The 25,035-nt window shown below is 36.8% G+C and overlaps 1 protein-coding gene across 16 annotated transcripts in view; it reads left to right on the top strand.

Annotated features, from left to right (window-relative positions):
* Positions 1-25,035, top strand: part of DMD (dystrophin) — a 2,170,621-nt gene that overhangs the window by 1,570,443 nt on the left and 575,143 nt on the right. For all 16 annotated transcript variants that reach the window (XM_025439443.3, XM_025439430.3, XM_025439477.3 and 13 more), the window contains one exon: positions 17,112-17,229. In XM_025439443.3, coding sequence (XP_025295228.1) covers positions 17,112-17,229 — 118 coding nt within the window. The remainder of the gene's footprint in view (positions 1-17,111; positions 17,230-25,035) is intronic.

Below are 25,035 nucleotides of genomic sequence, written 5' to 3'. Positions count from 1 at the left end.
ATTTCGTAATAACTGGTTTTGTGTAATTTTCATATAGGCTTTCTTCCTAGAGTTCACTTTTTCTTGATTATGAGGAATTAAATATAGAGAAAAATGTCATGATCCCTCCATTTTGCCAAAGAACTATGAATTTCCAGTATTTACGAAAAGACAAATTTGGATGCAATTGTGTGGAATGACAACAGTAAAGACAAAAATGGAGAAAGTGTCCATTTGGAAATGAAGTTGTGAAAAAATGAACAGTAACAAACCAGTTATGTCCTTTTACCTCCTGTTTTCTCACCCTGCGATTTGTTTAACCCATTGCACTTGGTTTTAGATACTGTTGAACAGCAGTTGATGGGTTTGGTGCATGAAAAGCATCACAAGGGCAAGAAGGTGAAGAATACGTTTGAGAAGAGAAAGCAGAGTAGTTTGTACAGAGGTCTGTGGCATGCAGAGAGGGGTAGGCTTAGAAGTCAGGCAACTCTGAGCCCAAATGCTTTTCAGCTTGGAAGTGGCTGGCTGTCTTTGGGGAAATTACTAACCTTCTCTGAGCCTTTTTGCTCATGTGTAAGAACGGAAATCTAATATCCAACTTGGTAGCATTGTTGTCAGGATGAAATCATGTCTGTGAAACATTGAGCCCAGCTTCTGCTACATCGTAGCTGCTGAAGAAGTTCTGGCTATGATGTCCTGGAAAAGGAGGATCTGGGGCATTTTTTTTTCCACCTCCACCACGGTTTAGTTTTGTGACCTGGAATAAATGATGGAACATCCCTGTGCCTCATTTTTCTTGTCTATAAAAGATAATAAAAATACCTAGCTCAGATGGTTGGTCTCCATTAATATATGTAAGGTGCTTAGGACAGTATCTGGCACACAGAAAACTCACAACACTTGTTACACAGGGGGAGTCTGAATTGTAAGGTGGTGCACTTTTGGAGGAATGAGGTGGCAAAGTTTTAGTAGTTACTGCTGGTGAGTACTGTATTCAAGTGGATCGAGATTGGGACAGATAATTACTATTAAAAGATTCTGAGATGGATTTTTACTAAACCAAAACTGTTTAATCAGTTGCATCCCTCAGATTCCCTTTGTGTTTTTTTTTAACCTTTCATTTTGGGCTGCTCATTGTCAAATATTTAATATGCAGAGTTCTCTTTAGTAGCACACATGGTATGAGTTCCTTTTGTCACTACTCATGTATAATGTCATCCGTTTCATGAACCGACAGCGCAGAATTAGCTTTCACAATAGCCTACCTAGCTTTGTAAAGTTTTCATTGAAGTGTTGACCTCATTACCACCCCTCTGGCCACTATCTTAGAGAAAACTGCTAAAAGTAAGGCAGATCATTAATAGAGAGACAGAGAGGGATAGAATTGAGATTGAAATATTGGAAATCAGAACCAGTTGACAGCACCATTTTCTGTATTAGCTTCAGTTTTTGTCTCACGTGGTCTCATGCCACCGAAATGTCTGAGACAGCAAAGGGTAAGCACTTTTGTTCATGTCACATAAATAAAACAGAAAAGCAAACAGGGAATTCTCACTGCAACTTTTCTCCAGGTGTTGCTGCTTTTTAAATTACTTAAAATTTATTGAAATGGGTGTTAATAATAAGCGCCCTTCCCAATAAAACAGCGAATTAAACTTAACTCTTCCCTATAATGTAAACAGCTTGATTAGGTATGCAGCATTACAAAATCCATTTAAGAACTGATTATACTTGCCCTTGGAGCACATCTAGAAGCTCACAGTTAAGAAGCTGTACACATTTTCCTATCAAACAGAACATAAAGTTTCCATATTCCTCAGAATCGTCTTCATTTGAGCCATGTGTTTGCTTGGAACTATGCCACATAAAGCAGCACCCCCTCCCCTAGCTGGGCTTCTTTCATGCTGCAGAGCAAATTATGATTTACTGGCACAGTGTGCTAATGTAGACCCATTTTTATAGGATAAGAACTAGTACAGTCCAGGGAATTGAAAAGTATATCTGAGAGTCTCCCCCTAGAATACGTCCCCTCCTTTAAAAGCTGTCACACTGCAAGTTCCAATTGAGTTAAAGGCTGTTGTGCTCCTACAGGGAAATATATTCTATTGTAATTTTTATGTCCCCCAATAACAGTCTGTTCTTTGTTTACTGAAGAGAGCTTTTATGTCATAAAACGGTATTTTTTTGACAGAGAAGCAGAATCATTGTTTTATTATAGAAATTTTCCTCTTACAACAGCAAAAATAAATAGCTCATCTCTTAAGCTCCTGATCAATGTCTAACACCTCCTACCCCCAGCAACACTCTACTGCAGGTGTATTAACACTTCACGAGAGCAACTCTATTCACCTACGGAGAAATGATCTTCACAAATGATTTACAGCTAAGCCAGGGCTTACACCCATAGCACCCAATCAAAGGCAGATTTTTATTTTTTCCCCAGTCATATCATTTCTGAAAAGGAACAGATTAATGTCGTTCTCTGAGAATATGCAAAGTCTGTTGTCTCTTTTGAAGTGGGAGACCCAATTGTTAAGCTTTTTTTTTCCTTTATATGTATGTCTAAATGGTGCACAGTGTACTGTTTTGATGCAATGGTATGGTAGAGATTTGTGCATACCTCACTTTTCCTTTCACATATTGTCTTTTCTGTGTGAGTGCACACAGGTGCCCTTGGGGTCCCTCCCTCCCCCACTCTCCTCTTACACTTATATGTAAAACTCAAAGAGGTTTCCATACCATGAAGATACTATTTTTTTTTTAAGCACAAACACATAATTGTTCTCTAGCCATGTTTTATCTTGGCCTTGTGGCACTCAGAACTTGGTGTTGTCAGAAGATTGAGACCTGGGGCACCTGGGTGGCTCAGCAGTTGAGCACCACTTGCCTTTGGTTCTGGTCCTGGTCCCAGGGCCCTGGGATTGGGTCCCACGTTGGGCTCCCTGTGGGGAGCCTGATTCTCCCTCTGCCTATGTCTCTGCCTCTCTCTCTGTGTCTCTCATGAATAAGTAATATCTTTTAAAAAAAGAAGAAGGTCGAGACCTTACCAACTAAATACATTCTATATAACGTAGTCCTCAATTGCTGTTCTTACAAAGAAACCAGGGTTCGTCATATTTGACTAATTTCTACCTAAGGTATTTGAATGCTGATAAATAGATTGACTACTTTCATCTTCCCCAGGTTGGTTGATATAAATGTAATTATCCTCATTTTACAGATGAATAAACTGAGCCTGATTCACTCCCTATATAGGCAACGTGAATTGAACAGCTGTGCCAATTATTTTGATAATTCATGTCTTCACATGCACCACTCGAAGAGAGGAAGAGAACACTTGGGGGCTTGAATTATACCGATTGACCGTGTACATGAGTTTAATTGCCTCTAGATAATCGCTCATTTCTCCACTTGACTTGCATGTACAGGTAACATCACAGAACAGTAATATCTCTTACTTTACCTCAGTGCATTGGTGGCTGCCACTAGCAACAAAAACCAAGATTCTTGTCTCAGCTAAATAAGTGCCATCTTTAAAGTGTTTTGAAAATGTGAAAAGCCTGAATGCATTCTTAGCATGACCTTTTATTTGCTTTAAACTTTTATTTTTGAAGGGATTAGTATAGCACTTGTTAAAAGACAAGCTGCTTTCCTAGAACCTGGAGAATTATCTGAAGACTCATTTCCCAGAGAAAATATCAGAGTTCTAATGTAATAATAGATATAAAAGGACATTGCAACATTACATTCACAAAATGTGATGACATAATATTACATTGATAATTCTTATTACCACTGATAGTAATCTTTGAGGTTATATTTCTGGAGGGATCCCAATTCTCTGTCCTGCTCTGACACTCTCTTTATTCTTCAGAGCAGAAATCTAAGAGTTTAGCATTCTGAATGTTTATTTTTTTCTAAATTGAAACAACAGTCACTCTCTACTCCCATCTAATTTAATAGAATGGTACAAATGGAATCAGAAAATCTGCTTAATGATTTTCTGGGACACTGCTTTACCAGCAGTGGGGTTGAATTTATTTTGCTTATATGCTGTGGAGTTAGTATTTTCTCCTGAAATAAAAGGATGCATTGGGTTAAGTTAGAAATGGTTTGTAGGGGCCCCTGGGTGGCACAGTCAGTTGAGTGTCTGGCTCTTGATCTCAGCTCAGGTCTTGATCTCAGTGGTCATGAGTTCAAGGTCTGCACTGGGCTCCATGCTGCTTGTGGAACCTACTTTTAAAAAATGGTTTGCACGTTTTCATGACTGGAAATTTAAACAGAGGGGCTAGAGGAGGTTTTTCTTGGATTGTTGTAATTTAGGTTTCCTGTCTTCTCTTCAAAAGGACTTTGGATACAGTGGTGCAAGGTTAATATTTCTAAAATCCCACTTTGTGTCTTTCCTCTGTTCTAAAGACTCCAGTGCTTCCCACTGCCTTCAACAGCATGTCCTTACAGGTTCATCTGGTAGTCAGAGCCCCGCCTCCCTTCCCAGCTTGGTCACAGTCGTCATAATTCTGCTCACGGAACACGCACCCTTCTTCCAAGCACTCTAGTGTATTGATGCCACCACACATTGGTGCTAGCTCAGTCTTTGCCCTGGAATTGCCCCTCCCATCACTAGCTAGTTGTCGGTCCTGTTCATCCCCCAAATGATAGTCCAGGTTCCTGATCCTCTAAGGCACTTTCCCTGAGCATGCTTATATGAAAATGACATTCCTCAGAATCCCATCAGCATACCGTCTATAGTCTGTAAACTATAATGTTTGTATTTTACATACTGTGGTCTCTTCCTGGCTAACTGCATGTGTGAATGCCGATGGGCAGGCCTGAAGGTGGTCTCCCCAACGGCATTGCTAGTTCATTGCAAGTTCATTGAATTTATTGAAGACGCTCCTTTTTTGCCATCCTCTATCATACACAAATCACATTTCCTACTATAATGTATTGTGTGTAGAATCCTGCCAATAGATATTTCTTGCCCATTTGATTGATCAGTGCTCACTTACCTGTTAATGCTGGCCTTCTTTATTTGACAGTTCTATGGCTCTGGACAACATCTTTAGGATGCAAAATCAGGAGGTTTTGCACCAGGCAAAATATTACAAACAATGCCCTCAGAGATTTACATTTCACTACTCATGTCATGTCATTTATCCTCCATTTTATTAATTTGGTTCACTTCTAATTCAATTTGCTGTATAGGGCACTCTGATTAGATAAAAGACAATTTATCTTGACCAACTGAAGTTAGTTAGAATGCCTCCCAAATGGTGTTATTCAAGGTAGAACAAGAAATGAATAACGGAAAATTGGAGCAGAAAAAATGCCAAAATATGTATACTGTAAAGTGATTTCACTTTTCCCTTTCCTCTAAAATGTATGGAGAGAGAAAAAATTGTGTCACTTATTTCATTGGGTCATAACATCAAAAGCGATTGTGATATACACAACAAAAATTGGTCTTAAAACTGCCCCAATTATCCTTTGTCAGTATGTGAAATTTACAGAACAATAGGGTTTCAAGAAATGTGAACAATGTAGAATAACAGATCTAATGTTCAACAGCTAAAAATATCAGCGCCCTTTCCGTCAGCTTAGAAATGTATTTGCAAATCATTATCAACAAATTGTAGCCTAAAATTCTTCTTTCTTCTTGACTTTGGAATTATATTTCAAGATCCCCAAATTAGACCACATTATTTACTTACTGGCTTGAGTCACTGAAGGGAGTTTTCATTTTTGCGTGTTAAGGGGTTTATGAAATGACAAATCAGTCCTTTAAGTTTTCTGTGGTGGAATAACTTGGAAATGATCATCATAATCTCTTTTTCAAACACAGGAAAAGATATATTTTAAAAATAATATACCAATAGTTGGATGCCTGGGTGGCTCAGTCGGTTAAGCATCCTAGTCTTAATTTCAGCTCAGATCATTATCTCAGGGTCATAAGATGGAGCCTAGTGTGGAGCTCCATGCTTGGTGGGGAGTCTGCTTGAGATTCTCCCTCTGCCCCTCCCCCTGCTCACGCATGCACTCTCTTTCTCAAATAAATAAATCTTTTTTAAAAAGATAGCATACTAATAGTAGATTAGCTTTATACCACACCATTACAAGAAAGGCTTCAAATTTGGGAGACTTAAGATAAATGTTTTAAGGCCCCCAAATGCCAACAAATAAGAAAGACTTTAATACAAAGAAAAAGAAAAATAAATTCCACAGACTGTCCTATTGGTCTCTGAATTTGATAATAATTGCTTAAATAGCTATCATATTTTTCATATTTAAAGTTAGCCAAAGGATCACTAATTTTTATAATACTAATAAACACTGTTTGAAACAGGGATGTTTGTTCTAGTAATTTCCACACCCTTCCAGTTATAATTCTCTTTCTTGTATCAGTTTCCCCTTATTGTGTCCAGTCGTTTGGCCAGTCAACACCTTCACTCACGATTATCTGTTTACCATATTTCCAGGAAAAGACCAAGAACTGAGGAAAGTGTTCCTGCCAGAGAGAATAAGGTATACAAAGGCACACAGTGACCCAAGTCTTGCCTCCAATAGATTCAGTTTTTCTAGTCTTCCTTGTTACCTAGTTCCTCATGATAAAATCCAACTACCTCAAACTTTTTTTAAGCCCAACCATAAAACAAGATAAATTCTCTTTTATCTAATCAGAGTGCCTCATACAGCAAATTTAATTCTAAGTAAACCAAATATATAAAATGGAGGATAAATTACACGACATGAGTAGTGAAATGTAACCCCTGAGGGCTTCCACCAGCTAGCCCAGTTGAAGCTTTATTTTATTTCTTTGTCTTTGCTCGTACTTTTCTTTCCCTTATAACGCCCTCCTCATGACCCAGCCAAATCTTCCAAGGTTCAATTACAGACCATCCCTTCACGAAGTTGTTCTGGAGAATTCCCATGTAACTCTCCAAACGGATTGCTTTCAGTGGTTGTTTCTGTCTTCACCATTTACTTTGGTAATTTGGCTGGACTCATTCTCAGATATACTACTTTCTAGCTTCCTGTTGTATCCTAGGAGGCAGAATAATATGAGCAGCAGCAATTAGCTTGGTATTACCCATTGATTGTGTCCTTCTGGTGGGAGGTACCGGTAGAGCAGAGGGAAGTGAGTGAGTCAGGTGTGATTAGGTCCCTTTACAGCCACAGCTCCTGTCAAGAGGTCCTCTTCCTGCATCTACTTCTTAGATTCTATTAACTGCTCCTTCCTCTTAGCTCTTCCAGTCTTGAGGAGAGGCTTCTCATCCTAATTTGAATGGGTCATTTGTTTATTGCAGGTACTCTAAGTACTTAATTAGATAAATAATTAATTTCCCCTTTTGCATTCCTATTTCAAGTTTTTTTTTAAGATTTTATTTATTTATTCATAAAGACAGAGAGAGGGAGAGGCAGAGACACAGGCAGAGGAAGAAGCAGGCATCATACAGAGAGCCTGATGTGGGACTCAATCCAGGGTCTCCAGGATCACGCCCTGGTCTGCAGGCGGCGCTAAACCGCTGCGCCACTGGGGCTGCCCCTATTTCAAGTTTTTATCCCATTTCATCTCATCTGTGTAATAATTATGTCATGCTATATTATGCTGTAGAATATTCTATTACACTACAGCATATGGACATTGTAACTATCATACTGTACCATATCTCTTAAATGGGCGGGCTCTGGGGCCAAATGTCCTGGGTTTGAAGTCTTATACTTACCAGTCTGTGATCTTGGACAAATTGCTTAACTTCTTTTTCTTTCATTTTCGTTATCTGTAAAATGGAGATAATAGTACTTATCTCATAGAGTATTATGATGATTACACGGATTAATTTTTTATTGAAAACTTTTATAGTTCTTATGCAACAAGAAGTATTCCATGCATTTTACAAACATGAGCCCTATTAATTATCATAACAAAGTTAAGAGGTAGATACTCTTGTGATCCTCATTTTACAGAGGTAGAAGTGAAGAGAGGGGTTAAGTAACTTGCCAAAAATAATAAGCCAAGTATATGGCAGGCAGCCTGACCCCAGAATTCATTCTCTGTAGACTATGATAGACCATTCCGGCACATAGTTAAGTGCTTAATTAACAACCATTACTGTTGTTTTATTTCCCACTGACTTAGTTGTTTATGAGTCTTTATTTTCTGCTAGATTATGAGTTCCTTAAAGAAAGAGGCCAAGGTTTATTTGTGTATATCTGTTAAGCAAGTGTTTGTCTTATAGTTGCAGGTTAGTAAGTGTTAATGGAACTAATTATTAGTTGTTTCTCGGGTATGGTTCAAGGCCACCCTAGCCTTGGGAATAGCTAATGCTTAGCTAAAACTGTAAATGGAATTTGAGATCCCTACAGCCATTGTTGTTGCCAGAACTGCAGCTTCCTCTTTTAATCCCAAATTCTAGGACGATTTACCACTTTGTAGCTTCCTTGCTTTACTTCTGCCCATTCACGATGACTTTGCTGCTCCGGTAACCATTGGTACTGATAGGGTCCCATCTCAGACTGTAACTGTTTCATTCTGTTTTTCCTGACCAGAAGAGATTTTGCCCCCCCCCCCCAAAAAAAAAAAAGATCTTTTAGCTTCATGATTTCTACAGAAAGAGATTTAGAGTAAATTCTCAGGAACTAAACAAGAGGCATTTGATTGATATAATACAGTTTGTGTTCAAAAGTGTTTTTCCCATCACTAGCTGATTAGTGCTTCAGACAAGATATGCAACTTTTATTGTCTGCTAACTTCAGGGTTGAGGTCAGGATTGGCTATATAATTTGTGGGCCCCAGTAAAACTTGAAAATGCAGGGTCCCTTGCTAACAAAAATGATAAAGAATTTCAAGATGGCAAAGGCACCACAGTAACCAAAGCATGGGGCCCTTCTGTGTGCAGAGCACAGTACAACTATACAAGTTGCACACTCATGAAGCTGGCACTGATTGAGGTCTTGGCCTGTCCAATGGAATATTTTTTCTTAGTTTTGCTATCTTCCTCATTCTGAAAACTTGCCAAAAATTTCTTTTGCCATATTTTCCAGGAAGCCTAGTGGTTGTCATGTGTGAAGAATTTTTGGTGGCTTGCTTTGATAACCTAGTATTCTTGAGCTACATGTGTAGAATAGAACCTCACCATTACCACATAACAAATTTAAATCATCTTTCTTTCCTCCAATTAAATTCTAGGCTCATTGAAAATAATGGCCATATCCTTCTTTTTTTAAGTAACAGTGTTTTTTAATAGAGGTGCTTTTAAAATACTAATTTACTTGAATCTTAGGAAGGATATTAATGATGTCCAGAAACTGTCAGTTATACATCTAGGTGGCAGTATCATGGAATAACTATGTTATGTAGATCTGAAGCATTGATGAGAGGTTTAGGGTCAAAAAAGCGCAAAAGTGTGTGTATATTAGTTAGGGCTTGAGATTAAATATCCCAAAACAGGATTAAGTAGGAAATTATTTTATTTGGGGAAATATCTTTGTGAAAGGATGTAGGGAGAAAGTCAAGGAAGGTGGGAGAGCCCCGGATCAAAATGCAAGCCTGACCCCAAGTAAAAGAAAGTGGGAGAAGTTGTTCAGAAGCATCCCAGTGTGCAATAGATCTAAGGAAGATTCAGCAGAGCTGTTAGGGAGTCACTGAGCCCAAGTCAACCAGAGGAGCCCTATGTCGCCCAAAAAAAGGACTGCTTTAGAATCATTGTCACATTCAGTCATTGGTGGGGAGCAGTCTGCAGGAGGCTTGGCTTCTCTTCAGTGAAGTGATGCGTTTCCAAAGGCAGCAGCTGGGGTCCCTAGTCAAGTCCTAGTTGTAAAAGGTTTGCATGTTTTCATGGCCACCACAGTGGTCTTAGCAGCAGTGGTATTTAAAGCCTGGTAAGCATAAAACTACTAGAAGAAAACATGGGCAAAGCTTCTTGACATTAGTCTGAGCATTGATTTGATTTTTTTGGAAAATGACACCAAAATCATAGACAACAAAAGCAAAAATACATTGGTGGGAGTGCATCAAATAAAAAAAGAAGCTTCTGCACACCAAAGGAAAAAAATCAAAGAATGAAAGGCAATCTACAAAATGGAAGAAAATATTTACAAACTGTCTATCCGATAAGGGGTTAAGATCCAAAAATATATAGGGACCTCCTGCAACTCAATAGCAAAAAAAACAATCAGAATTTAAAATGGGCAGAAAACCTGAATAAACATTTTTCCAAACAAGATATCTGAGTGGCCAGCAGGTACATGGGAAAGGTGTTTAACAACATTAATCATCAGAGAAATAAAAATCAAAACCACAGTGAGGTATTACCTCCCACCTGTTGGAAATGGCTATTAAAAAAAAAAAACACCGAGAGATTATAAGTATCAGTGAAGGTGTGGAGAAAAAGGAACTCTTGTACACTGTTAGTGGCAATGTAAATTGGTACAGCCATTATGGAAAACAGTATTGAGGTTCCTCAAAAAATCAAAAATAGAGCTATGATGTGATTCAGCAATCCAACTTATATATATATATATTTATATATATATATACAATTTTATGTATATATATACAAATCTATATACATACAACTTTATGTATATATATTTCCCCAAAGGAAATGAAATCAGGATCTCGAAGAGATATCTGCACTACCATGTTCATTGCATCAGTATTCACAATAGCCAAGATATGGAAACAACTGAAATGTCCATCAACAGATGAATCCATACAGAAAATATGGTATATGTATATATACAATGGATATTATTCAGCCTTAAGAAAGAGGGAAATCCTGCCATTTGTGATAACATAGATGAACTTGGAGGACATTATACTAAGTGAAATAAGCCAGACACAGAAAGACAAATACGATATGATCTTACTTATATATGGACTCTAAAAAAAAGCAAAACTCAGAGAAACAGAATAGAATGATGGTTGCCAGTGGCTGCAAAATGAGGGAAATGGAACAGTATTGATCATAGGGTGCAAACTTTGAGTTTTAAGATGAATAACTTCTAGAGATCTAATATATAGTATGGTAACTACAGTTAAAAATAATGTTATACTTGAAATTTGCCAGAAGGATTGATCTTAAGTGTTCTCATCACATACACACAAAAGTAACTGTGAGATAATTATGATATTAACTAATTTGATTGTGCTGATTATGTTGCAATGATACATATATCATAATATAAAGTTTCATGCCTTTTTAAAAAGATTTTATTTATTTGAGAGAGAGCAAGAAGGCAAGCAGGGGGAGGAGCAGAGGGGAAGGGAAAAAGGCAGAAAGAATTTCAAGCAGACTCCTTGCTAAGCACAGAGTCCCAATGTGGGGCTCGAATCCATGATGCTGAGATCATGACCTAAGCCAAAACCACGAGTTAGACACTTAACCTACTGAGCCACCAAGGTGCCCCAGTTTGTACACCTTTATATAGAATTTCTGTTTGTCAAACTTACCCAAATAAAACTTTTTTAAAAGTTTTTTTTAAAAAGAGTCTTAGAGACAATTTAAATATATATATATATATTTGTATAATTTAGACAAAATCATGTTGAGGACCTTGTAAGTTCCACTTCATTCAGAAGACCCTCCTTAATCCCTAAATGTGGTTAGCTATCTGTCCTGTATGCTTTGATAACTCCCTGTGCTTCCCCTACCATAACACTCACCTCAGCTTATTGTAATTGCTTATTTACTGCTGGTCTTAACTAATAGTTTGTTTTCTCCTTGAGAGGAATAATTTTTCCTCCTTCACCTCCCATGATAGAATGGGAAGTGATAATAAAAACATGGCAAAATGGGTAACCTGGATGGCTCAGTCATTGAGCATCTGTCTTTAGCTCAGGATGTGATTCCAGGGTCCTGGGATCGAGTCCCACATTGGGTCCCCCACCAGGGAGCCCGCTCCTCCCTCTGCATATATTTCTGCCTCTCTTTGTGTGTCTCTCATAAATGAATAAGTAAAATCTTTTAAAAATATATTTTTTAATTTTTTTAATGTGGCAAAATGGTAACAATTGGTGAACCGAGGTGAAGGATACATGGGAGTTCTTGGACCATTCTTGAGATTTCTCAGTAAGTTTTAAATTATCTAAAAATGAAATGCTTTTTTAAAAAGTATTTCTTGAATGAATGGAGAACAAAAGGATAACCCCAGTTAGAAGGTGTTTTTGAAGAAGTTACCAACAGAGATGCTAGGAGAACATTCAGAGAAGAAGTAGTGAAGTTATACCAAGTAGGAAAATATCTAAGCTAGCTTGAAATGTAAATGTGAGGGAGTGGAGGACAGTAGAGACGGCTTTGGATTTGGCCAGTCTATTTGGAGAGGCAGCCAAATGCAAGAAAAGAAGCCAAGAATTAAGATGCTTAGTGAGGCAGTTGGAAGCTAGACATAGGAGTAGCATCCTCATAGGGAAAACTTCAGTTACTGGAAAGGTTATAATTTAGGGTCTACCTGCCTTAAATGCTTTTTTTTTTCCATCCACAAAGTGGTTCAATAAACTATTTCACCTTGTCCACCTTCGATGTTAATTGTTTAAGGTTGTGAATAAAAGAGTAGAAGGTCTACATTTTTACATTACGAGTAAGCTTAAGTTGTGTTTGCGTCCTGAAAAAAGCAGCAACTGAAAATCACAGTGGGACTTTGTTCTAAATATAACTATGTGAAGATATAAAAAGTTTGTTGTTAAGGTCTTTTCTTAAACATGTAAATACTAAATATTCAACTAAACCGTAGAGTTTTCTATTTGAGTATTACTTAGGTAGAATTTTGTTTTATCAAATATAATAACCAAGTGTAATTCTTTCTAAGAGCCTAAAATGACCTACTTGGAGTATGTGTAGTTTCATTGTTTAACTCCCCTTTTCATAGGATTGCTATTTATAACCACTTCCTTCAACCCTGGGGGGATTTAGGATTAACGACTTCTGATTTACTTTGTATTTGAAGATTTTTTTTTTCCTTCCATCTTTGCTCAGCTAGTGGAATCCATGATGAATTCTCATCTCCAAGGGGTAAGCTGTTTTTAGTAAAGCCCAGTAGCTGGCTTATGACTCCTTAGAAATAGCATTGATTCCTTCCTTCTCTCGTGTTTGTTTCTTTCAGAATGATAGAATCCACATAGATATGCTCAATTATCATGCTTAGGTACTGTTAAGCATGTAATGGTTTGAGTTTTGTTCACTTAAGTTTTATGTGTAATGAATATCTGCGATCCTATCAGAAAAAGAAGCATAAATAGCATTCTACTTGTTTAGCATGACAAATACAGACCACTACAGCTAGAATGAAGAAATTGAACAAAAGAAGAGGGGGCCATTTGAGGGTGAGGATTAGAGTAGAAGGAGTGTTCTGGAGAGAGAAGCATCTGGTAAGAGCACCAGATAGGGGGCAAAGAACAGAATTACATAGGTGGGTATTTTGAGTAATGATTAGATCTAAGGTGTTCTCCCATCCGTGGGTGGCTCAGTGGAATAGAGATGAAGGTCATTCTACTTGAAAAGTTAGGAGATTATAAAACCCAGTTGTCAGGTGAGAGAAATTATAATAGCAAATAGAAAATGCTCAAAAGAAAACCAAATGAAAAGAAAAAAAAATCATTCTTTTTGTTGCATGTATGTGTTCATTAGCAAGAAAGTCTGTCACTGTTTTTGTAATATCTTAATTTTAAAAAATATTTAAATATGCCGTATTCAAGTCCTTTCCTTTATTCCTGGAAAGAAAATCAAAGAAGAAAATTCCCGTTCTGCTCTACTGAGAAATCACTATTTAATGAGTATATTAGTGTCTGATGAAAATCCCATAGCAATATATATTATTATTGTACAGTTTCTTTTTAGAAATGAACCTTTGTATGTATTGACCAAAGAGTGGGATAGAGTTACAATTTTGTTTTGAAATTCTTTAGAAATACATAGTTTTATTAATAAATCTCCTTAGGTTTTTAAGAAAGCTGTTTCAAAGGATGTCATTAATAATCTTCTCAGGTGCTTACAAAGCATGTGTCTGTCAGCAAAATTAGAGAATCACCCAACTAGAGAACAGGTTTCACAATACCCTGAGACCTATTTTGTTCATTAGAGAGGAAAATGGGTTGTGTTAAGTCTAAATTGACATGCTTGCTAATTTCAGCAGTAAAAGCTGTTCATTGTGGTCAGGTTTAATTTAGATTAAAGTTGATCAGGTTACTTCTACAACATACTTCTTAAATGAACTTTGTGATCTTAAAAGAAGGGGAAAAGTAAAGCCAACATTGAGAAATATATCCAGAAGAGAGAAACAAAGAATAGCTTGGTTGTTTGACGGTGAATTAATGTTAAATCAAGTGAAAATGATAATAAAGATGATCTTTGTTATATAAAAATTTCCAGACACGCCTGGGTAACTGAGCGGTTGAGCTCCAGTTTTGGCTCAGGGAGTGATCCTGGGGCCCTGGGATCGAGTCCCACATCAGGTTTCCTGCATGGAGCCTGCTTCTCCCTCTACCTGTGTCTCTGCCTCTCTCTCTGTGTATATCTCATGAATAAATGAATAAAATCTTTAAAAATAAATAAATAAACATTTCCAAGTATCAAAAAACACAAATTTGCATTTAAATGACACTAAGCATACCTAATCCATTCGTCCACTGTTACACCTATAGTGCCTAGAACAGTGCATAGCACTTCAGATGTATAAAATAAAAGACTGAGTGAGTAAATGAATGAATTTTTGTACTTTGCTACCTAGGTTATATACAGTTCTCAGTTAAATTTGAGGAAAATATTCGTCTTTATTGGAGGGTTCTGGTTAAGTCTGTTTTTTAAAAAAAATCTATTGCGTGTATTAAATATTTAAGAGTTGGGAATTCCAAAGTACCTCTTAAGCTTGCTGTGTCACAGATGACCAGAGTTTAACATTCGAACCCTGGGAAACATGTTATTTCATAAAATCTATCTACTACTATATGGTTCCTATTTTAAAATGTGTTCGGTACTCTCCAACTGACTTATGCCACTTACTTCAATAGCTGTCTTTGGCAATTTGTTCCATATTTCAAACACTCTTTTGTGTAAAGAAACCATAAAAGTTAGAAACCTGAAAATTGGATTTTTCTTCTGAGCAATCACAGCTTACAAATGTGGAAAATTGGTTAAAAGTTAGCCCCTCCAATGTTTCAATACAGAGAGGAGAAAATGCTCAAAATAGATGTGTAATGTTTGGATAAGTTCTTGCCATTATTTTAATACCCAAAAGCAATTGAGCTGAAATCACAAGGCCTATCTCCCTACCTGTTCACAAAAGAAACACTGAAAAATGATCAAAACGTGGCCTTTCTAACCCCAAAAATCTTTAGAAAGTCAGCGGTGGTCAAAGAGCATAGTGGATAAGTTTCGTGAACATTACTATCTACCACATTTCATCCCTTCACATTCATTGGCCTCATGGGGTGATGGAAACAGCATCAGATTTAAAACCATGAAGACTTCTAGCTTAGTTTTTAGTGTGCTTATTAAGATAATAAAAACGAGAAAATGTGTGTAGGACTTATAAACTAATAACACATATTCATTATGCTTTCCCAAGTTAAAATGTACATTTTAGAATGAAGACAAAGGAGAGATCTAATTTTTCACAAGCTTCTTTGTCAACATCCTTGGGATATGGGCCCTTTAGTGTAGAGAGAGTAAGGTGACAGAGACACAAGAATTAAGCAAAGAATTTATTAAAATGGAAGATTCCCAGCCCTCTCCCCTACTAATTTATTCATGGGGGTGGGCAGTGAGGCAAAGGAATCAGGTGATTTTTATTGATGGTAATTTTGGGCAAGGACTGAATTGGCTCATCTGCATCACCCTCTCATTTTATAGGTGAGGAATCTCAGGTACAAAGAAGTTAAATAAGTTACATCTCTTAAATCACTTCCGTGCTTTTCCTGTTTCTAAAATATACAGCTTAATTTTGACACCACACAAAATGAGATTACAAATACAAATAGCTATCTTTCTTAAATACATTGTCGTAATTCAAAATTGCATTTCTTATTCATGGAACATGTACGTTAATTTAAGTAAACCCAGGTACTCTGAAACAACTTCAGCTAAGCTCTTAAGTAGTGAAGCAAATCTATAATCAAGATTTTCATTTGAAATATTTTTGGTATCCAAGAATGAAACACCTTTCTCGTTGAATTCTTCCCTATAAAGCCTTACACGTTAGAGATTTATAACCAGTAACATCTTTTTTTTATTTCCAGAAGTGCTTTGGTTGGTTTGAAAATTGTACTTTACTTTGTATCACATAAATGGAATGCACATACATTAGTTTCAGGTGTACAGTATTTAATACAGTGATTCAACAATTCCATACATCACTAAGTGCTTGATTTCTCATTTTTTTTTAAAGGAAAGTGTTATTATTATCACTAGTTGCATTAAAACAAGACCGGATAGTTAAGCCTACTTCCACTTTGTATTTCCAGCTTCTGCCATGGTCTCTCCCACTACTTGTGAGGTATATGTAGGTAAACAGAATTCTCACTTTTAACATGTGGTTAAATCTGAAAGGTGACCAGCAATGATTCTCCCTCTGTTTCCCCTATCCTTTCCCAACACCTCCCTTTATAAGACAACATGCAGAAAGCTGGCTGGTAAAATAAGTACCTTAGGATCCCAACAACCAAGGGCAGCTAACTTGGTCCAACCACAGATGGTGCAGAGATAAGCAGTCTATGTTCCTGTCGCTGTGAGCCACTTGGTGGCCCAATCTACCATGCCTTTGCTCATACTTGGCTTGCAAGGTACGCAAAGCCACCATGCACCAGTCAGCAAGGGCAGAGGAGAATGTAGAAAATGTTGAAGTAGGTGTTCATAACCATATGCAGGAAACAAAGGCCAAGACAGAACATGAAACAAATAATTGGAACAGCCTTGTTCCAGTGGGATTTTTAAAACTTTGTACAGTGTTTAATCTTCAATTTTTTAGTTATTTTACTATTTAATTCTATTTTTGTTTTTTCAGCATACCCTGTTAGCAACAGTATGCTGGAAAAAAATGAAACTATGTTTAATTAAAATTTAAGTTCTGAAAAAAAATAAAAATAAAAGGAATGCACAATGCTGGACAGCCTCAATATTAAGTCATATGTTTCCCTTCAGGCAACGCTGCAGGATTTGGAACAGAGGCGCCCCCAGTTGGAAGAACTCATTACCGCTGCCCAGAATTTGAAAAACAAGACCAGCAATCAAGAGGCTAGAACAATCATTACTGATCGAAGTAAGTCTTTTAAGGACCATGTGAAACTTAAGGAAAGATGCATGAGAAGTTTCAATGATGACTTAAGTTGATTTACCTCTGTTGCATTCATAAAAAGAGTGCAAAATAGTTGTAAATTATAACTCTCGTACTGAGATTTTTCAGTCCATAATGTTATCTTTCCATAACTGAATGTAATTCCATGGAAGAGAGGAAATAAATTTTTCAGCAATCCAGACTTATGTAGATGCAAAGCATGAAGTGGAGGACATGGTGAGCATGGTGTGGCAGTACATTTGCTCCTCACTTGTCATCTCTCTGGGCTAGTGTCCATGGGGATGTCAGTCTCTCTCTCATATCCTTGGTTGTTGGTCCAAGCTGGCAGTGGCTTCCTGGACCATCTTTCATTCCCTTCTGCAGTGGCTCTTTCATATCTGCACATCCCTCTGCTACCGTGATGCCCTCGTCGTGCAATAGCAGAAATCAGCATACCATTCCTCCTGCCATACTGAAGTGGGTGGGAATCTTGGGAGGCTCTCTAAGGCCCATCTGCCTAGACATCACATCTACTATTTTCTTCTTTACATGGAGTGATTCAGAGTACCTAGACATAGGGTCAGAAAGAGGAGTAGAGTAAGCAGAAGGGGAAACTACTCTCCTGTTTCCTTCAGAGGCTATCCTCAGGAATGAGGCCCAGCTCACCTCTGCTCTCACTCTCCTGCATCTCCCAGCATCTCCTCCTTTCCCTCTCCCTACTTCTCTTTCAGGGACACACATCAATACTGATTTTTTTTTTTACCTCCCCTGTCATGTCCTCTTTCATTCCTTCCCACAACCAGAGGATTTTTTTTCTAGGGCGGAAATATGGAAATCCTTAATTTCATCAACTTTTTTCCTTCCAAATCTTTCGTCTTTTTCTAAGCCTAGACTTTTGAACCTCAAAAACCAAGAATCTATGCCTTCATAATTTTTCATTGTCTTGTGGTAGCATTTTCCTCGGAAAGTGGAAGCAGAATGCTTTGCCACCAGTATGTTGGGGGAGGGAAAGAGTAACCAGTATAAAGGGTGAATATATAGAAAATATTATTGGTCATACTTTGTATGTATTAGGTAAATACTTAGTGATAATAGCTACTATTTATTGAGTTCCTTTTAGGTAGCAGATAGTAGGTATTGTGGGGTGTGTGGGTGTGTGTATAAAATCTTTATAAAATCTTGTCAGGTAAATTTCATAATCCTTCATTTTATAGATGAGGAAACAGTTTCTGAGAAAGGTTAATCAAATTGCTCAAGTTTACAAAACAAGCAAAGACCACAGCTTGGAATTTGCAAATGTTTCTTTCTGGCTTGAAAGTCTGTGTTCCTTCTAGAATGTTTACCATGTATCATCCTGGTTTTTGTTTTGTTTTGTTTTTGTTGTTGTTAATGACCTTAATCACTGGGGCTAGGATTAAATACTTTTTTGGTCTGCAAATTATGTATGTTTTGATTCACTTCCTAAAGACATTTCCTCTTTCAGTAGCCATGATTATTAATTAAAATAGACTTTTCTTGATTTTGAAATTTTAACTCTTTATTGTGGCTCAAACAAGGTATTTGAATATATGATAACATATCAGTTAGGAAGCACTAGTCACTATAATAAGTCAGATCCCAAGTCTTGGTGGCTTACCATAGTAGAAGTTTACTTTTTTTCTGGTGCAAAGATAAGCAGCTCTCCGTGAAGTCATTCAGGAACTCAAGCCCCTTCTGTCTTTTGTGTCCAGATCATCTGAGTCCTCTGCATTTAATGGGCAGTTGAAGAATGAGCATTGTTCATTGGCATTTATTATGAGGCAGGCCTGGAAGGTGGTATACATGAATTCTGTTCGCAGTCTATTGGCAGGAATTTGTCACATGACCACATCTAATTGCAAAGGAAACTGCAAAATATTGTGCAGTGTTGAGCCTAGGAAGGAGAGAAACTAGTTTGGTAAGAAACTCATCATTCTCTTCCATAGCTAATTTGGACAGGAAGAAGTCACTTAAGTTGTAAAGTTCTGTGTAAGTGATAGAATGTCATTTGTATAACCAGCAAGGCAAGAGCAAAATCACCTTGTAATGACCAACATAGATAGCTCTTCGATTGATGTAGTAGAATGTTCCTGCCTCACGCTGGAACCATGAGGCTTCTTCATCAGGTTGCAACATACTAGTCCAAAGGAATGAATCTTAGTGAGTGATTTACTCAGTATGAGACTGAATTCTCATTACACAGTTAAGTGATCTGTTTCTTGCTTGAGAAATATGGAAATTTGGCAAAAATGTTTATGCAAATCTGAACACACTGTATAGAAAGTCATTTGTCATTTTACTAATGAAAAATAACTTCTATTTTTTTCCCTAAGAGGAAAATAACACTAATTTATTTTATAGTATCCGTTCAACATTGTCTAAACATTTTCCATTATCCCCTGCAATTTTTTTGATGTTATATTGACTTTTTTTCATGATATAGATTAAAATTGAGTGACCAGAGGGCAGATTTTTATCTGTCTGCTAATATCCAGTAATTTAAACAGTTCTGTTCTTTTAAGCTTTTGTCTTTTAGGAATGAATACCTTTATGGATATTTGGAGTATAGTGGAAGCATTCCAATACACATGGTCCAAAAACAGCATTTTCTTAAAAGCCAAGTGTCTGTTGAGACATGTCATGTTGCTTATTAAGAGCCTAAGCCAGAATCTTCATTCCAAATATGCCTGGAGCCTCTAATGCTGCTACCAGGATAATTCTGACAAGATATGTTTATCTAAACAATGTCATTTGCAGCCCTGCTGTGCTTCAGTTTATCTCTCCATTTGAAATCTATGAAATGGGATGGAGATTCAATACTCATAAAATTTCAGTCATGTTCAAAATAGAATTTTCCTTCTTATAGATTTGGCTTTCAGGGAATGAGCAGAAATAAAATACTTGCTCATAAAATTGTATTTTCTTATTTGAAGAATTCAGTATTCCTTTTTTATTGCCCTGAAACTTCTAGAAATACTTAAAAAGGAATCAGCTAAATAAAGAAAAATATTCAGTAAGAGTATAATGCTATATTGAAACATTTTTCCTTCCTTGGTAAGTCCCAGTTCATAACTTTGAACAGTTGGGGAAATCTATATATATTTATTACATTCTATCAAGAGAAAAGTCCAGTACAAAGCAATTCCTCTCTAGTAGTAATATCCATGCTAAAATCTCAAGTAATTGGGTCTGCAAAATACCAACATGTTTCACTATATAAAACGATTTCCACAGTATCTGTTGTTTTCAGGTGATTGTACTGATGGAAATCATGTTGTAATAATCTAGGTGAGAAAAAAAATGTCATTCTAAGTGCATTCAAATAAGAAATTCTCCTTGCTGTTTCTCATGTTCAAACTGCTCACTTTTCTTCAATTCCTTGGTTGCTGAGCAGGTCAACCATTCTTGGTCATTTTCTTCTACAAAAGGGCTAGGCTAGGTCAGGGGACCAAAACCAGATAAGATTAAAAGTATCTCAAATTGCTTCCTGGGAGGGTTCTGAATTGGGCAAAACTCTTGTTCATGCCCATTACTATGGTGATCATAATACTGTAATGCCTCATATAGCAGTGAGAAGGATATGGAAAGAAAGAGTTCCTCTCTCTTATTGGTCTGCTTATTCCACAAATAATACTGGTGAACATGGCTCATCTGACATTTGTATCTTAGAGCCTTGCTTCTCTAGCTTCTTCGGCTACATAACCCCCAACATTACCATTTTAAAGACCTATAGCAATAGCACGTACAGGTTTTGAGGGCAAACTGCCTGGGCTGGCATCTTAGTAGTAGCTTTGTGACCCTGAACAGACAGCTAATCTCAGTAAACTAACTGATCTCGGTCACCACCTCTATAAAATTAGATTACTTGTATCTGCCTCATGGTTGGGAGAATTAGATGAGATAATACACAAGGAGCACTTAGATCCAAGCTACAGTAAGAGCTGAGTAAACGTTAGCTCTTGTTATTTTAATTATAATCTAATTGGGTTGTTTTAATGCCTAGTGGGAAATATTGAGTAAGCTCTCAGGTAGCTGCCTGGTTCTTAAACTACAAAGGAGAAAAGAGAGAAGTTCAAAAAACCAAAAGGAGAAGGCTGCTTTGGAACACACAGAATAACATATATAAATAGAATCAAACAAATGAGCGAGTGATACTATAAAAAGCAAGGCAATTCAAGTAAGTTATTTTATTTTCAATATTTATTATGACCTTAGGGTAGATATAATTATTCTCATTTTAGAGATTGAAACACTGAAGCTCAGCAAGCCTAAATAATGTGCCTAGGGTTGTAAGATGGCAAGTGAGGGACTAGGGCTTAAACTTATGTCTAAATGATTCCAAAGCCCAAGGAACATCAAATGAAAAGCATTGGTTAGCTTAAAAAAAAAAGTATTTGTTAGAACTGAAATATTAGGAGGAACCTCAGTTTACTATAGTTCCTAGATATAATTCACTGCTCCCATTTATATTGTGGTCTTCTATGCATTTGGGTGTGTAGTCATAGGATCATCTCTTACATGTGTGGGAAGTGTATAGGAGGGCAAACCTCCATAATCTACTAGCTGGCAGGCAAGTGGATTTGCTTCTCTAAGCCATGGTGCCCTCATCTGTGATGTGGGGGTAATGATAATACTTAAGCTGGTATAGTGATTATGAAAATAAAATTAGGGATCCCTGGGTGGCGCAGCGGTTTAGCGCCTGCCTTTGGCCCAGGGCGCGATCCTGGAGACCCGGGATCGAATCCCACGTCAGGCTCCCGGTGCATGGAGCCTGCTTCTCCCTCTGCCTGTGTCTCTGCCATTCTCTCTCTCTCTCTGTGACTATCATAAATAAATTTAAAAAATTTAAAAAAAATAAATACCTGGTGCTCTAAAAAAAAATAATAAAATAAAATAAAATTATGTGAGATTTCTAAAGCGAAGACCTCACATATAATAGATGCTCATTAAGTGATCCATACCATCATGGTGAGATTAATTTGGTACATAGGAACTGGAGAAGGGAGAAGATGAGAGATATAATATATGGCCGCTTAGCAGCTAAACCAGGAGAGGAACTTTGGAAACAGAATGCCAAGTCTTTTTTTTTTTTTTTTTTTTTTTTTTTTTTTTTTTTTTTTTTCTTTCAGAATGCCAAGTCTTAAGAGAGAATTATTTCCTTTAAAATTATTTTTTCAGCTCAGACTTTTTCGAACTAATCTGGAATTCTTTGAGAAATTTGGTGACATCGTATAAATTTTAAGAAATGAGTTCATATTGTATTGCTTAAAGAGCTGGTATACAGGGCTACGGAAGGGAGAATGTTCTGCTGTATGGGAATAAAAATACTCTCACAGGATTTTTGAATTAACTGACAGTTTTATAGCAGGTTTGTCAACCTATCATTCATTGCTGCAACCGAATGTATGAAATCCTTCACGGTGAAATAAAAAGACTTTGTTGTTCTCCACGTTTTTATGAAATCTCTATTGCTAATGAAATGCCAGCCAATATCTCCCTTTCAGGTATTGTCTATTAGAAAGTTGCTTATTTTAGAAGAAGTGGAGCCAACCATATAAATTTCCTTCTTTTGACATCTAGCACCTGCTGTCAACCTATTATAACTACAAGCAGCTCTCAGAACTTACATCCACCAGGATGCTGCTGGCAACCAGAGTTCAGTTCAGTAAATATTTGAATGCTCACTCTGTGCTAGTTAATATCAGATATGATGGTTGGGATACAGGGAAAGATAAGATTCAGCCTTTGTCTTAAAAGAGCTTACAATCAAATGTGGGTATGTGGACAAGTCTATTTGGGCAAGGCAGTCTAAGATAAGTACTTCAATAGAACAGTATTACGAAATCTTAAGAGAGAACAAGAGGGGGGAAGATTGGATCTGAATGAAGGGATTCTGGAATGCTTCTAGGAGGAGGTTAAATTTGATCTGGTCACGAATAGGATTTTGAAAAACAGAAGGAGGCTGGGAAGGGAAGGATATTTCGGGAAAGGATAAGAGGAGATACATAATTAGACTTAAGTTAGCTATGGTGTGACAGATGAATTTGTAGAAGTGGGAGTGTGTCTGTGTGTATGTTGTGGAGGATACAGGAGTAAAAGCAGTCAGAGAGATGAGGAGGCAAGAGAGCCCAAGCTAGAACAGTGACAGTGGAATGGAAAGAAAGAACCGAATTAAGACATGAAATAGAGCTAGCATTAACAGGATTTGGACGTTGTTTGGATATGTGGGATGTAAGAGCTTGCCTCTTAAGATTTTGAGATTGGGTGCTTTGGAAGATATGGTAATATCCATAATATCCATAATAATATCTGTAATATCCATAATAATATCCATAATAACCAGAGACAGAGTCAGGACAAGGAGTTGAATATAGGTGATAAAATAATGTGCTTAAGAAAACGTGAGTAGAGATTTCAGAAGTAAAGTTACTTCTAAACAGATTTGGAAGTTACCTGGGGTAGATTGAGTTTGCAAAGAGACAGGGAGCCAGATGAAAAGAAAAGTAGACCTAGGAACAGTCTGGAACTTGGCTTACATTTAAGCAGTGTAGGAAGAGGAGTTAGCATCATGCCCCTGAGTGGCAACTTACAATATAGATGCATTTAGACAAACACAGTGAAGAATGAGTTTGTAAGTTTTGCTCTGTATTTTGTTTTCTGTGTCTTCTGCTGTACCACCCAGTCCAATAACATAAGTTTCTTCCTGGTAATACATTGAATAAGAAACCCTTTAGCTGAGAGTTCAAGATGGTCGTGTTTATGTATATCAGGTTCCTGACTCACCCTGTTAAAATAGATGTACCAGGAAAAATAGATGAGCATTTGCCATCTAGGTCTAATGAGCCATTTTGCTTTTTGTTTTGTATATTTCAGTTACTTTTCAAATACTTTACACAGTAGGGCTAGAGAGATAATAAAAAAAACCCACCAACTTTATTAGAAATTTCAATAAGAATTGAACCCAACAAATTTTGTATTAAGTAAATTTGGAGTCACAAACATAAACAACATAGTGTCCCACACCATTTTAGCAAAATAAGATGGTTCAAGTTCTGCAACAAAACATTATGTGATGAAGTCTTTCCTGTTGAATGACTAACTAGAATAAAATATGCTATTTTCTTTCTGTCCTTAGAAATATATTGTTTGCTTATAAATCCTTGTGTTTACTCATCATCTGTAGATTCACAGTCTAAGATTTCACCTATATGATCAATTTCACCATCATCACTGGAATCTAGGATGTTGATTTCTGTCTCTTTGCATTTATCTTCTATTATGTCTAATAATCATAAACATCTTCCTCTGTCAATTTTCTTGTCTTTGACAATAGGGAAGTAAAATGAAAAGCTCTACATTTTCAACTCCATTCAATGAAACCTAAAAACAGACTCCAAACATGGTGTCCCCAATCTTATTTCATACCTTCTTGAAAAAGGTGCACTATTTGGGGCAATGTAATAAGAAATCTAAAGGATGAAGATTTATTTTACTACTGTATAATCCTTCTAAATAATCCCACAATTCTTTCATTTATAAATCTTTTTAGCATACTTAGGAAAAACTTATGAATGGTGATGAAATAACAAAGTATTTCCAAATATAGAAAAAATAAGATTACTAAGACTATACAATGTATTTTAGGCTTATGAAAGGTTTCAATGGACCCATATGGAAATTGTAAAATAAAATGAATTTTATTTTATTGAAAGAATAAGTAAAATACCACTTTGTTTTTGTAGACCACCAGAAAAGAATAAAAGCCAAAAATAT

The sequence above is a fragment of the Canis lupus genome, chromosome X (genome assembly GCF_003254725.2).
Source record: "Canis lupus dingo isolate Sandy chromosome X, ASM325472v2, whole genome shotgun sequence".
Classification (NCBI taxonomy): domain Eukaryota; kingdom Metazoa; phylum Chordata; class Mammalia; order Carnivora; family Canidae; genus Canis; species Canis lupus.
The sequence above is the reverse complement of the archived record's forward strand: the minus strand, read 5'-3'. Positions and strand labels throughout refer to the sequence as shown.